The sequence below is a fragment of the Sander vitreus genome, chromosome 3 (genome assembly GCF_031162955.1).
Source record: "Sander vitreus isolate 19-12246 chromosome 3, sanVit1, whole genome shotgun sequence".
NCBI lineage: Eukaryota > Metazoa > Chordata > Actinopteri > Perciformes > Percidae > Sander > Sander vitreus.
Genome location: NC_135857.1, coordinates 11,243,548 through 11,259,948, shown reverse-complemented (window position 1 = coordinate 11,259,948; position 16,401 = coordinate 11,243,548). Strand labels below are relative to the sequence as shown.

Here is a 16,401-nt window from a genome sequence, read left to right as displayed (position 1 = left end):
TAAAGTCTCAGTAAAGTAAAATCAATGGTTTCTACACACCAATTCGTATGATATCCTACAGAATTAGGCGACGACGGCGATTACGTTTTGAGCACCAAAGGGACTAGTTTAGTTCAGGAAAAAGATCGTGGTTTGGATTAAAACACTCCCGGGGAACGAACACGCGTTTCCTGGGTGAAAATCTTCCGTTTTCCCCTAAAAAATGCTGTGTATTATGACCCAAACATCCACCCTGACCTAGTACGTGGTCCACAGCGTTCTTATACAGCAGCAGCCAGTGCGGTGCATACAGCAATAAATATGTTGAATACATATGAATTACAGTGCTTTACTTTTCGTAGCTACATGTAAATGAGAACAGCCTGTCATACGTGTTAGAAAATACTACGAAAAACGTGAAAAGACTATAAACTCTGTAGTACTCTCTGAATAGACCAGGGTTTTTTTGCTGGCCTAAAATCATGGTTCGATGACGCACTGGAGTCATCCTTAACATACCCCTCCCCAACTATAGAAATGTGATGTTACTACTAACGTCGTTAGAGCATAGCAACAGTGTCGTTTCATTTGCCCCCTCTGTGATCAAGAGAGTTTGTTACGTTCACTCAGCCTCTTATTCACTTCAATTGGAAACCAACAGTTTACCTGTTCAGTGCGATCTCCTTGCAGTTTTAACTTTTGATGAGCTGTGTTTGGAAAGAGAGAAGTTGTTGTTCACCGTGCCATCACCTTGTTTTGTACAATATTACACGACTAGACTACATAAAACGGCATTACTCTTAAACACTGTTTGTAGCCAGTGATGGCTGTGCAACAAAAAAGAAAAGAAAAGTGGAACCATAATATGACATCCCAATTTTGCGGGGCAATAATGTTATAAGGGAAGACAAATTTGACTTTTTCTACAGACCCTTTAAAGAAAACTCAGTGCACGTTTATAATTCAGTGTCTACTGTATAGTTCGTAAATTTTATTTTGTGCCATCAAACGTGCATCTTTTGCTCACATGCTGGACGTCTCATTTTAATCTCGTAACATATGGAATCCACAAACTGTTAGGCAGACCTGGCATGGCATGAATGATTAAATGTAAAGCTAAGCAATCTGCTAATCGTAATTTAGAGAATGTAAATGCAGTTGTGATGATGGTGAATGCAGTGACCGCAGCGTTGTCAGCGGAGGGGACCATGTGTCAGATCATATCCATGTCCAGCTGAGCTCTGTTGCTCACGTGAGGTGAGAGGATTGAGCCTGGGATTGTTTAGGGATTAGTCAACAGGATTTACCAGATTCAGAAATTAAGGGACAGGAGCGCCGCAGCGGCAGGGTCACATTGTCCCAAGAGGAATAAGCAAGCACTGCAGCAACACTATAAGCCAAAAAACGAGTCCCTCTTTCTCTTGTGCTTTCTGCCTTAAAATCTCATCATCACATACACACTTTTATTCTCTCCATCTGTACGCGGCCCCAGCCCAGCGCCCCACCACCACCACCAATCACCTAATTCTCCTGCCTCTACATGCTTTCAGTCTGGAAAAGAAGGAAGGCGTGTCTGGCTGAACAGATGTGGAGATTTCAGCTGCCGGTCTATGGATCATAACGCTCTCTCTGTATTCTCCTCTATCTAAATATTCACTCTGGCTATCCATTTGAGCATATGAGGGACACTTTTCACATTGTTTTCTACCATAGGATTTATTGGCAAAAATATATATTTTTCGTGTACGTTTTTTTAAAAATCAATCTTCAAACTGGAGACAGAAGTGGACGCCGACTGCTGGGATCAGTTGATCCAGCTTCAGCTGTCCGGTTCAGGTGACTGGGCACCCTGTGAGTTGGACATCCTTAATGTTTTCAATAATATCTTGTCTTCTTCCATTCAATCCTCCATTTTTTTGCTCAGGTTTCCTAATGTAAAACATATTAAGCATTTTCAGTTGCTTTGTACTTTCGTGCACCTAAATTATATCTATCTTCACTTAGAAAATGAAATATGCTATGGTGAGTTTTACTTCTGTCTGGAAAATAATTGAGAATTAAGTCGTTTTGCAAACTGAATGTTATATGCAGACCAGTATAGTGTTCTTGAAAAGCAATACAGTATTACTGTAAAACTTAATAGTACATTTTTTTTTTTCTGAAGTCATAATAAGGGAATTATCAGCTACAGTAGGACGTGGAAGCTAATGAGACATGCACATCATTACTGTACATTGAAAACCATGCATTTTCTAATTTTTTCCTTTTTGAAGGATAAGGTTATGGAACGTCTACTTCGTCGCAGCTAATTAAACCATTTACCAACCATTTATAACCATATTGGATTATTTGTAAAATGCATTGAACAGGATGATGAGCATGTCAGCTATGTACTTTATAATGTGATCATCTCATTCCAATGTAGCTTTATTCAACTTTACAACTGGAGCACATCTTCAGTTAGCTTCTGCCTGCTGCCATATAATAAGATAAGTTTGCCTGGCTTCAGTTAGATTTCAAAATAAGTCAAAGCATGTTTGAGATTGACTGATCCTGAGGCTATTGGTGATTATAAAGGAGCATAACAGATCAGAGTAGCTTATGTCACGGTTATGAAATGCAACTTGATGACAGAATCTACTGAACATTTTTGTTGGGTTATCTTTCCCCAATTCACAAATTATTATTTCTTTTTTTTTTTTTACAGTTTTTTTCCATGTTCTGTCTTTTTTTCATATTGTACAAATGGACAAATACCAGCAAGAAAGACATCATTTAGCAGGAAGTTACAAAGACATCAGTTAGCAGGGTGAACTTCCATGTGATTCATTTTGTTGGGTTAGCAATATTTTTTTTTTATTCTCTCATTCCTATGAGAAACACGTACATACGTACACATCGCGCACTTTTTAAAATATTGAGATAATCATTTAAACACAATTACCAAAACTTCCCTTGATTAAGCTCCTCAAGCATACAGTAGGAAACTGAATATCTTTTGGGTTGTGGACTGTTGATCAGACAAAACAAGATGTTTGTAGATGTCACATTTGGCTTTTGGAAATTGTAATTGTTTGACATTTAATATTGAGAAAATAATCATTCGCAGCCCTGCAAAAAACAGATTCAATCCATCGTGGGAGCTGTCATGCAAAAGGAAAAAAGCATATAAACACAAAATGAAATGAACACAATCAAGCATGACAATACTAAAAGTTATCATGAGGTATATCCGTAGTGGCACTGGCCTTCCTTAATTCATGAAGACAACAAAAGCTGCTGTGTCTCTGCTACATTCCATTAGTGAATAACCATTTCCTGTGTTGGTCCAGGTGACACCAGGAAGTTGGAGATCCCCAAAGGAGAGATGGAGGCTGTCAGGGGCCAGATGGTGGTGTTACACGCCTGGTACAGCCCCAACTCAGACGTTTCCAAAAACCCTGTCGTTTGGCACTTCACGGGTAAAGAAACCAAGCAGGTGAGAAGGTCAAAGCGTCAATCTGCAACGATCTGCCCTATAGTTGACCCTGCTCTGATCGCTAGTGGAGTAGACGTTTTTTTTTTCTCTTTAGAGGGATTAAAATGAAGTACCGTGTGTCTGCTGATCCTCCTACTACTATAGTGGAAGAGTAATACTGTATCTACAAACCAAAATATTAGGGCTGAAACAATGTATGGGCAATCGATTTTAAAGTGCCATTGCGTAACATTGAATTTCGTTTTTGGCGATTTGGTGTCCCTGTAGTTGGCTCAAAGCAGCAAAAACCTAGTGAGTCGACAACTTTACTAACAGCCAAACATCAAGCAACGACACAAGACCCCCCCCCCCCCCCCCTCACAACCCATTCTCCCTACTACAATTATTTTTAAGCTGTTATTTTAAGGTAAAACAGTTACATAATGTTGCTTTAAGTCGTTTTTCTAGCAAGAAAATACCAAAGATTTCTCTGGCTCCAGCTTTTCCAATGTGAGGATTTGCTGCTTTTCTCAGTTTTCTATCATTTTAATTTGAAATAACTTTGACTCTAAACTTTTGGTCAGACAAAACATGGTATTCGAAGACGTCGCCTTGGGCTTCAGGTTAACTGTGATCAGCATATCTGTTTTACCATTTTCTGCCATATTTAAGATGGATTAATCGAGAAAATAATTGCCAGATAAATAGGTAAAGAAAACAATTGTTGGTTGCCGCCCTGCAAAACATAGAACACCTGTTTAAGTTACCTTTTGTCATACTATATCAATTAAAAGTGTAGTTCAGGAATTCTTTTTCAAGAACAAGTAGTAGGCCTAAATCACATTTGAATCGTATGCGAAAGGAAAGAGCCTTTTTTGTATTGCATGGCTGTATATGTTTAGAAACCCATCTGTTGATATGTAAAATGATCTGTGGAGATTAGGATTATTGCGAACACCACTGCCGATGTCTAAATCTTGGTGGAAGGAGAGATGGGTGTTATTAACAAAAGGATGGCACTAATAGTGTGTGTGTGTGTGTGTGTGTGTCAGAGTGTGTGTCATATTTTTGCATGATTAATATAATCTAAACAGTTAATGATGCTTGCCCGATGCCGGAGCTTATCTCAAATGGGAAATCTGCCTAAAATTCAACATCCACCATCTGTACATGTCAGGATTATCTTTATGAATGACGTTGATTTCTGTTATATGGTTAATCTGCACATCTTAATATGGCCGCAGAAAATAATTAAAAAAAATAATTTCACTCGAATGACCAGAGAGAAAAGTCTGTCGTACCTTAATTTTCAAAATGTGTTGTATCTTCTACAAAGTCTGACTCTGAGTATTAATAATTAACGGTGTAATGATGATGATGATGCTGTGCTCAGTGTTTCCAATGGACATGTTTTTCTCTGTTCAGGTGATAAGCTTTAGCTCAGGCGAGGTTGGTTATGGCCAGAATGAGTTCACCAAAAGAGTGGGCTTCAGCGCGGCCATGCCCTCAGCCAACCTGTCCATCTACATCAACAACACCCAGGAGTCTGACTCTGGGGCCTACTTATGCACTGTCATCATCCCTGGAAGTCCTGTCCTTTTGGGTAACATACACCTTAATGTCAAAGGTAATGGACCACAGCGTCAGGGGAATTTCAAAGGTTAGATTTAATCAGAGCGGCCTCCGACAAGTCTTACACATTTTCTTTGGATTTGGAATTTCGGTCCAAGTGAATGTTGAACATAATTTGAAGGATTTCAGATCAAACCAATCTGTTTAAAGTCATATATTTACATGTATGTGAGTACGCACTGTCCAAATAAAATGAATCTGGGGTTTAGGGATTCACTTGGCTCTGAGGTCATGGTGCCATCCTCCAGCAGCAGATGGAAACATTGTGGGATCAAAACATTTACTTATTGTTATGCAATATGGCTACTGCTCCAAAAAATCTCCACTTTTTTGCAGTGGATTAAAGCCTAACGTACAAATTCAATAAAGGGTCATTGATCCTGTATTCTTATCTGAACTTATAACAATCTGTCTGCCTGTCTGTCTATTTCTGCAGTCCCTCCTTCTCCCCCAGTGTGCACCATGACAGGGAACCCAGTGGTGAAGGGCAACGTGACTCTGAGCTGTAAGTCCAGTCATGGAAAACCCGTCCCTCAGTACAAATGGACCAAGTCTGCACCTATGTCTGAGGTCTTCTTCTCCCCAATGCAGAGTGAGTATTTTCTCAGCACATGACGAGGATGTTAACTCGTATATTTAAACAGTCAGTGGCCTGTGGGCTTTACTTTGCTGATGGATGCTCCAGATGCACCACAGAGGAAGAAGATCCTCAATCGTGCCATAACATGCAGCATGAAAAAATGCATTTGTGCATGCTGTGCTTTCTATATGCTGCTATTGTTGCATTATGTTGTTGTTTATATCCAAATGGTACTGCAGAGAAAATGCCATCTGTTTCTGAACAGGACGAGTTATTAGGTATTGCCTTAACTGCTTTGATCTTTGGCCCTCATCTCTTTATAGCAGAAAAGTCCTCAGACTCCATAATATGAAAACTACTCCCTCTGATTGTGCTTTGACCCAGGGTTTTGTAGTGCTGTATGCACACTCATGCCTACATCACATGTGTATATGCATCCTTTTACATGCCATCAACATTCAAACCCCTTTTATTTTATTTTTTTTATTATCAGTCCTGACATATTCTCTCTCTCTATGACACTTGAACTCTGCTATCACTGCTTATCTCTTCAGCAATCTCTCTGTTTTCCCTCTCTGCTGATCCTCTCTCGGCACTCCTCATTTTCTGTTTCTGTTGACCTCGTGCCTAATCTAACAAGCCCCATGTCATTACTTGATCAACCCCTCTAAGAGGCATAAGTTGGATTTGGGACTTCACTCCAACCCCTCCCCATCAGTTTGTACCACTCCTTTGCTTCCATTCATTCATTCATATTCTCTCTCTCTCTCTCTCTCTCTCTCTCTCTCTCTCTCTCTCTCTCTCTCTCTCTCTCTCTCTCTCTCTCTCTCTCTCTCTCTCTCTCTCTCTCTCTCTCTCTCTCTCTCTCTCTCTCTCTCTGCGCCATCTTTTCTTCTGGAAAAACAGAATGGAGAGCCTGCCCCCAGCCCATGTTTGTCCTTGGGTTCATGGGTAAGGGTTTTCACTCATACATTTTCCACTCATTTCCCCAACTCCCATCCCACCTCCTCACCTGCAAACTCCTCGAATCACAGCCATTAAGCTGTAGAAAAAGCTTTAAAAGAAAACAAATCAACCCAATTTGTATGAATGCTTATAGGATTATGTTTCAGAAATGATTGCCATCAAAAAGAAAAAGCTTAGCGAAAGTGTCAAACCAGGTAGTAATCCCACTCAACCTTATAAATTCACATTCTCCTTGGACAATGACTCATTGATTGAATCGTCAAAAAAGATTAAACTCTCGAGGAATAGCAGTAGTTTATCCTCACTGTAATTGTATTGTTTCATATTGGAATATTTTACTAAATATATCCATAATCAGAATTTTGAATATGAGACATATATTTCCATTTTGTAAAAGAAGGGTTGAATTTGTTCTTTAAATCTTTGTAGTATGTGTTAGATTTAGCTGTCATCCTAATGCATTCATTCATGTTTTAAACAATCTTTTTGAACCAAGGACATAATCACCGTTTAGAGTCCATTGGGCTGGAATGATGATTGAATTGATTGTCATAGTGATTCAAAGGAATAGTTTTTAAAGGTTTGAAGGCTAATTTCTTGCTCAGAGTTAATTGGCTTAAATTAGATTATCAATACTCATGGTATACACAGTATATATATATATATATATATATATATATATATATATATATATATATATATATATATCTCTCTATCTATCTATCTCTAGCTACAATGAGAAGCCAGTTAGCTTAGCCAGTTAGCAAGCAGAACTCTGGCTCTGTCCAAAGGTAACAAAATTCACCTGCCAGCAGCTTGAATTAGCTCACTAATTTACACATTACAGCTTCTTTCACAGATTTGTACAAAAGCGGAGGGTTTAACCGGTTTTAATTAGCTAACCTAGCTAGTGATAAGTTATAAGGATTCTGGTAGGCAAATGTTACCATTGGACAGAGTCAAGCTAAGCTAGCTGTTTCAGCTCGCTAACAGTCATTAAATCAATTAAAACCTCTAAGACCACATGTTTTTACGCTTTGGTTTTTGTACCAATCAAATAAGATATAATGTGTAAATTAGTGAGCTTTAGAGGTCTGGTGGGTTAGGGTCAGACAGAGCCAAGCTAGCTAGCTATTGTCTCTAGTCCAGGGGTCAGCAACCGTAGGCACTAGCAATAAGTGCAAGAGTTTTTTTTTTTTTTTGGAAATGCTCTAATCTGCATGCCAAAGGACCACTTTCACAGCCATTGGCAGGAGCACAGCCTGTTGTTTATGGTAGTTTGGCTTTTCTCCATCTGCATTCCGTGTAGACCCGCCCTACTATGCCTCTGATTGGCTAGTACTTGTTGCCTTCTTCACAGAATGCGGCACGAAGGAAAAGAATAGCACTGCCTGAGCGGGCTCGGTAGATGATGGCAGGCTTAATGCTGATATGGCACACTGATTAACTACATTTTAAAATGGCATATAAAAGGTACAATATGTAACTGTTCTGCATTAAAATGTCTAAAAACGACCATACCAATGTTATATATTTTTTGGAGTTGTGTAGTTACACTATCCCAAATGTTTCCATCAAATGGCAAACCCAGAGAAATCTGTTATTTTATTTTCACGTGTAATTTAGTTGTCAGTGGCGTCATATAACCTTTCACCACCTTCCGTCAAAACACGGGCACCCAGATGCTACGTTCGAGAGTAATTGTAAATCATACAATGTCACAGAAAGAAATAATGGAAACACTGCTTTTTCTGCCAAAAGGCATCATTTTGTGATTAATTACATGCCACTTTGCAACACAGTAATACAGTAGAAACCTTATTTATTGATACATATCAATATTAATCCAGCCTAATGTTACTACAATGTATGTGCTGGTTGACAAGTAGCTAACGTTAATGCTAGCGAATGCTTGGTGGATAACATTATAGGGTTACAACATCGTTCAACACGCTCATAGTTATTAGTAGTATGATTGTTTTGACCATGGATAAACGCAGCACTGCGCTAACCCACGAATAAGTTCACTAGTAACGTTAACGTTAGCTGTATAGATAGACGATTAATCTAATGCTAATTTAGCCAGCTAGCACACTCCGGTCTGCCTGCCTCACTCCCCCGGCACAAAGAGACTGCATTTGGGATGATAGCTGACAACACAAGCGGGACATGTAGCAATAGCTAGTTACCTGGTGCCGGGTGCTTACGATGCTAACAGCGTATATACGGTCTATGAGAATATCAGACCCAGGCATCCTAGTCACAACATCAGCCATCCATAATGTTAGCTAGCTACATCTCCGTTAGTGCTAGCGGTGTTTGTACCGAAAATCTACTCCCTGCCGAATTTCTCCCCCCTCGCGTGTAGCTGTCTTTACAGCTAGCTAGTTAAATTAACCCGACAAAAGATGGGTTAAGCACCAAAACGAATAGTTAAGATTACAGAAAAGTGAAGGGGGAGATCGGGCAGCTGGGAGATGTTCTCCTGCTGGCTATCCTAGCCAGCAGCTAAAATCTGCTAACGTTAGCCGCTAATGTTAGCTTGCTGGCTCACTAGCTAACTGGTCAGCTAGCTACCAATACAGATTAAAACAAGAAAAACGTAATTATGTTGGGGAAACTGCAGCTAATTTATTAGCATGACATGAATAAACGTTACTAACCCTAACGTGAATAAACTTGAATGGGTAAACTCGTCTGTGAACAGATGCATTATAATCAACGATAGTGTCAAAGAATTTCTAATAAGGGAAGAAGTTCCACTCTCTCGTTACTTCCGGCTTCTGAACTGGTTGCAATTCCACCAGAGTTCCATATAGGGGGCGCTCACAAGCCAGCGCAGAATTAATGGGACTCTATGGAGCTATACACCTCAAAATCCACTTTTCTCAGGATACCATTTTTTGTCTAGTAATTTGAATGTTGCATTCGAAAGGGGAGGCTAAGAAAATACACACTGCTGGGTGTTAGATTTTTTTAAAGTGGCTTTTTTGTTCTAAAAAGCCTTTTAAAATGTCAGTGACGTCATACACGTATACGGCCAGAGATACTGCTTTACGGCAAGCTCTGAGTCGCTTCCTTTGTTCTCTCGAAGCATCGACAACACAGCTGACGGGTTAGGCTCTCCCTGTTAATACACGTGCTAGAAAGAGGTTTGCTGTTTTAAAGACCACGCCGAAATATTCACTCTGACATTCTGGTTCTGCTTCGGATGCCGTCAAGCGGAATCTCCGATCGTAATCAGTCCTTCACTGACCAATCAGCATTCATTAGCAGAATGCTAGCGTGTTATGGGCAACAACGACTCAACCTGTAAGAAATTGAAAGGACACAAGTACTTGTTCATTCAACTTTTAACCTATAATCCATGTTGAACTTGCAAAAACTGCAATCAAATCTGAGATTTCTCAACGACAATCAAGCGAAAGAGACAAATTTAGCCGTCTAGCTCCATAGAGTCCCATTCATTTAGCAGTGGACCGCGATCACCCCCAGTGGAACTCTGGTGGAACTGCAACCAAATTCGGTACAATGGGGCTGAATAGGGAGTGGAACGGCTTTCCGTAGACGGGCTTTGATAGTGTTTAGCAATAAAAACTCCCATAATTCCACGCAACTTCCCAACGTCATCAAACGTCTGTGTTTACAATCCATTGTTTTGGTTGAGAGCAAGAGACCCCTAGCGGCAGAAAGTTACATATTGTACGTTTTTAAAACCCCTGCTCTAGAATGTATGTGTCATTTTTTCACAGGCATCTTTTTTGGTGTAATCATTATTTTCAGCCCAATCCTTAGCAACACTTTACAATATAAAACAGTGGCATGTGAATGGAGGCAATGAAAAAATTCATAGGAAAAATAGTGAATGAATAAATAGACAGATGTGTCCTATACAGTACTGTTTTCGTTCGTCCACTAGAATTGCATAGAAATGTAATTATTTCACTCCTTTTATTTTGTACATATTCACCGTTATTATTGGTTATTTATTAGTTTATTTACTATATATATATATATATATATATATATATATATATATATATATATATATATATAATTTCATACATACTTGAATACAAATATTTCTTTTCAAATGTTCGAAATAAATTAAGTTTGTCAGTCCCATCTATTAGTCCTTTTGAGATGAAATTAATGGCAATGAGTAAATTACACTAATTGGTACTGCATTAGTTTTCTGATTCCTTTTTTGTTTGTGTGTGTTTTACATTAATTGTGATAATCCATTGCAGCTTGAACGATGTAATGTGAGGTGGCAAACTATACAATGAGCTTCATATACCTAAATCACATGTCATGTGTCATGGATTTGACAAATGCTGCTCGGTGACCTTGCAGTGATGGCAGCGTTATGAGTGATGCCCTTGTCTTGCTATGAGGCAGCACCTTCTGTAATGTCAGATCTGCCGCTGGGATCCAATCACTGTGCAGGCTTGAACTCGCTCTGAGTCAGCTGATGTTCTGCTTATCTGTCACAGTTGGGTTTGGTTCTTCACTGCTGGTTTTCAAGCCAGGGTATTAAATAATGAGAGAGGGATAAGTGCATATCACACTCATTTATTTGGCACCAACTTTTCATTTGATTTCTGAGGCATGCTTACTTATAAAACTTTGTTTATAAAACAATAAAGCTATGATCTGTTAATGAATACCAGCCATTCTTACTTTCACATTTAATCATTTTAGTGTGTGTAGATGTTTTGAGTCATGTGATGACATGTACTTACATTCACCAGACCAACAGATAGGTAATGCTTCAGCAGCAACCGATCATTTCAGACTTTTCCATCCAGTTACTTGTTTTAGTTAACTAAAATCTAAAGTTAGAGACCAATTTACTGTACTTCTACTCTTGGCAGTGGTTTTGTTTGCACCTACCTTGAAAACCTACAAAACACAAAGCTCAATCCACGCAAACCTTTGGAGGAAGGCAGCTGTTTGGACACAATGATTATTCAGGATTTTCTGCTCTCTTGCATTAAAATGTTGCATGCTGGTATAACGTGAACCTTGACTTTTCATCTGGGTTGATTTGGATGAGTCTCTGTGGGGATTGACTCAGTTCAGTACGACAGGCATGCATGAACACTTATAAGACATCTACCTATTGGAACAACACTTAAGGAGCGGGATCCCACAAAACAGATGCACACCCACTCTCATTTCATTACGTTCCCCCCCACGAAAGCAAAACCACATCAGATTAAGACCTGCTGCAATGTGACGTCTAAGATTGGATTTCAGAGGATTTGTTGTGATTAGTCCCTCATAAAGCTTGTTTATTTTTCTACAGCCTATGTTTGCAACAACAGCATTTTAAGCCAGATGTGCTAAAAGGGACAGACTGTCTTGAACGGAAATACCCAGTTATGAAAGCACTGAGAGGGATGCACACCAACTTACTGCTGTGTCATAACCTTGGTGTGAGAAAATATTAATACAAAAATTGATGACAAATCTCATTATGTAGCAAGACCGCAGAATCCTCTGCAGAGCCGTCTGCTGCGGGATTGTACCAATGACAAAATATAAACTGTAGGTACTGGAGATGAGCCAATGGTGGATTCAATTCTGGATTATGAGTGGGAATCGGTAACTAATCACTACCATGATATGTTGCACACAATGGTGTCATGAGACAGATGACTGTGATACACAATACCTCAATATGTGTTAACAAAGAGGAAGATGTAATAATTTTTCAATAAGTAAATCAGGAATCAGTGTATTTATATAATGCATTATGAAATGCTTTGTGCATAGTTTAAGCTTTCTTAACACACCAACATGCAGATCTATGTAAATCCAAGTGTAAAACAGCCCAAAACTAGCTGAACTTTTAGAAATAAAACACTTTAAAACAATAGAAACCTCTTTCTATTCAAGTCAATTTATTTATGCTAAATGATTGTACTGTGGTTTCCCTTATATACGCGACCAATGAGAGAATTTGATGAGGACATAATCCTCACAGTTCGTTCTCGCAGTAAAATTGTGTTTCTTACTTTGGCAGTATAGTTCCCTAGTGTGTAATGTTGTGGTAGAACATTTTAATGTTGACCTGTATAGTTTTCTAGTTGTTACCGAACCCATTTCCACAGATCACATAAATATATGATTGTGCGGGGTGTGTGTGTGTGTGTGTAACTGTGTGCTTGTTTTGCAGATGAGAGGCACGGCACCCTCAGGCTGAGCAACCTCACTAAAAGCATGTCAGGGAAGTACATCTGCCGAGCCAGCAACACTGCCGGCTCTGACAGCTGCTCCATTAACCTGGAGGTTATCACCTGTACGTACTCCACTACACACCAGTCTACTAAACACACAGCTGTGACTACTTTTAGGGGTAAATATTGATCTGTGATCCGTTTCCCAGCTTCCAATGCAGGCATGATTGCAGCAGCTACGCTGGGGTCAATGGTGGGACTGGTGGCCATGGTGCTCTTCCTCATATTCATACTGAGAAGGAGGGGGGACACTGAGGAGGAGATGGCCAACGAGATCAAGTGAGAGTTTCAATATAAACTGTACAGTGGCCACTTTATTAGGCACATTTGTACAATCGAAAGCAATTCAACAGCTCTGTCATGATTTCCACCTTTACAGTTTAGATAAGTTTTATTATCTTCAGTTTTTGGTGACATTGTCAGAAATGTGTAAATTCAGCTGTTTATTATTGAGCTCATAGTTGAAGGTGCTGTTGTACTGGACTACGTTATATATTTATACAGTACATTACATGTTATACATTAGAGCTGTGCTTCTAATGCTTTGTCCTTCCTATTTACATACATGAGGGGGGCAGAATATTAAGAACACCTCTAAATATAATGACGTCCAGTACAACGCTACTACTGTGATTTATCGGTGTTTTAAGCCCTCAACGTCTCCTTCCAGGCAGCACGGCGACCGTTGACTTCAAGGCACCTAACTCTAACCATTGCCTAATCCTAGTGTCTTCCAGGCAGCGCTGCCTGGAAGGAGACATTGGGGGCTTAAAACACCGATAAACTATGATCTGAACACATTTATGACGATATCAAAAAGAAAACTTTATAGGCATCATAAAATTACTTTGAGGCCGAACAATTGTATTGGATTGTATTAGTGTACAGGTGTATCTAATAAAGTGACCACTGAGTGTATGTGTGTGATTAAACGGGCTTTGATGTACAGCTATTACAAGTTGTTTATTTACAGTGCTGAAAGGAGAAACAAAAAGAAACAAAGTACATTTACTCAAGTGCTACTTACGTAAAGAGAGATTTTGATTTCAATCCAGCTCTGTGTCATGGCAGTGTGGGCAGCGTTCAGATGAACGGCTCTGTGCACTGGTGCTACGGATGGAAGGCACACACCGTTCATCTAAACACAATGCCCACACAAAGATGACACAGAGCTGGATTGAAATTGGCAAAGTTTACATCTGCAGGCAAAAAGGAAGGAAGTGGCTGTACTCATTGTCATCACATTCAAGCTCTTTATTTCTTTAGGGCACCATCAGCCAGAAGCATAGAGCCATTACATTTACAAATAAGTACTCTAAGGCGAGACTATACCCTTTTATTAAATCCAAAGCAAAGTTCTATGCTTCTGCATTAAATTCTTATTTTGAGTTGATAAGAAAAATGCAATACTATACTTGAATTACCGAATTCAGATGGTACTTAGTATACTTTTTCCTCAACATATTCTCAGAAGGAAATACTTTTGTTTATATAACTACAGCTGTATACTGACAGCTACAAAACACATGATCATCTAAAAAAACATATTCGTTAAAGATTAAATGAACCAACAATTTACAAAGCTTTCTAATTAGTAACTTTACTTTCAATAATACATTTTGTTGACAGAACTTACTTACAACCCTTTACATAACAGGACCTTTTAAGGCCCAGATATACTGTACTATTTTTATTTATTTATTTATTTATTTTTTTAACGATGCGTATGTGTAGACAAGCGGAGGTGGGAACGGCATTGTTTACATACTTGCCTGCGTACTTTGCGTGTACCTGGAGGATTAAACGTATGTCCACTAGGGGGCAGATCAGTTCCATATCGTCCCCGGCCGATACCGGGAGATATTCCTTGGCTGCAGTGTGGAACAGCTGCTGACCTGCCTGTCAGATTATATGCTGCCCCCACGTTCATGTGCTGAATTGGATCTTGCTGACGCGTAGCCTCCATTTCTGAAGACGTGCACAACCTACGCTCCAAAGGAACGCGATATACGCGGGGGGGCCATCTTACGTACGCGAACAAGTAATTAAAAGCAACTATATCTGAGCCTTTATTTGTAAGTATATTTATTGTGCTATCAATATTTTATTTTTTATTTTTCTGAAAGTTTCTCAATGTGTATTTGTGATAAATACTGTATGAGACGGCATGAGTCATTTGAAAATCTGCAATATCTGAGTGCTTTTTGCCAGAACTCAGTATGAGTGCAGAACACTGAAGCTGAATGTGTGTTGTCCTATTTCCTTTTTGTCATTTTTGATTTGAGTCATTTTCATTAATTATGAGTTTTTTTTTTCTCTCTCTCTCTCTCTCTCTCTCTCTCTCTCTCTCTCTCTCTCTCTCTCTCTCTCTCTCTCTCTCTCTCTCTCTCTCTCTGTGTGTGTCTCACAGGGAGGATGCTCAGGCACCAAAGCGAGTGTCATGGGCAAAGAGTAACACCGGCTCAGACATTGTATCCAAGAACGGCACGCTGTCCTCCATAGCCACCAGTCCTCGACCCCGAGACCCGCCAAACTACCACTACCCGTACTCCCCAACATCCACTTCAGACACTGGTTCGGTGATCAATGCCTACCAGCTGCGACCTGGAGAAGCCAATACCCTACAGGGACTTCCCGGTTACAACATCGGAGGCACCCCGTCACGCAAACACAAGCGACCTCCCAGTACAAACGGGGCCCCTCCGCAGCTTCTAAGGGGCTCTGTGGTTGCAATGCCCAACAGGACTGAGGGGGCTCAGCCTCAGGTGCCGCCTCCACCCACTGTGTCCCCACAAATGAGCTCCTCCACTCTGACACGCATGGGAGCTGTAGCTGTCATGGTGCCTGCTCAGAGCCAAGCCGGCTCACTGGTGTAGGCCAGCAGAAGGACTGTGGTTACGGATGGAGAGAAAGTATGCCTTGAAATGGAAAGCACTTTCTCCACGAGGACCTGGAAGCTTGTGAGAGAAGAAATGTCTACCTTCGGCTCGTTTCTTTTTTAAAAAAGATTTTTATTTACACTCTTATAAAGAGGTCTTCAAAGTGGAATCCAATAGCGTTAGGATTTTTAGGCAGTATACAATGTAAGACCACAGATTTCAAGAGAGTTGTTATCCTATTACAGTGTGTCTGGATACTGTAAACCATTAGAGCTTTGCAGTTCTTGCAAAATATAATATAGATATATAAATAGAAAATTTGTATTTATAACTTTTTTATTTATATATATATATATATATATATATATAAAAGTTATGATTTCACTTGTAAAGCTGTGTAAGGACATTTTTCAGTCACTTGTCTCAGGCTAACTGCACTAGTTCAAAATCACAATTCAGGTATTCAACTTGATCGCTTTCTTTGACCTACATTTACTTGTGTTCACGTAAAGGGTTGTTTTATTTAACCTACTGTAACGTCGGTGTGGTTCCATGACACCGATGTCTGCTGAGAGAACGTTTGAGTATATTGCCTTTTATGGTAGTTGGAATGTAACCAAAATAGTGAGTACAACATGTTGAAAGTTGATGGTTTCTTAATAT

At 39.7% G+C, this 16,401-nt stretch overlaps 1 protein-coding gene across 1 annotated transcript in view; it reads left to right on the top strand.

Annotated features, from left to right (window-relative positions):
- esamb (endothelial cell adhesion molecule b) overlaps positions 1 to 15,743 on the top strand; it is a 63,457-nt gene extending 47,714 nt beyond the window's left edge. Inside the window, exons 2-7 of the mRNA XM_078245949.1 lie at positions 3,312 to 3,457; positions 4,862 to 5,063; positions 5,505 to 5,660; positions 12,799 to 12,921; positions 13,009 to 13,138; positions 15,270 to 15,743. Coding sequence (XP_078102075.1) covers positions 3,312 to 3,457; positions 4,862 to 5,063; positions 5,505 to 5,660; positions 12,799 to 12,921; positions 13,009 to 13,138; positions 15,270 to 15,735 — 1,223 coding nt within the window. The 3' untranslated portion in view covers positions 15,736 to 15,743. The remainder of the gene's footprint in view (positions 1 to 3,311; positions 3,458 to 4,861; positions 5,064 to 5,504; positions 5,661 to 12,798; positions 12,922 to 13,008; positions 13,139 to 15,269) is intronic.
- Positions 15,744 to 16,401: the final 658 nt, after the last annotated feature.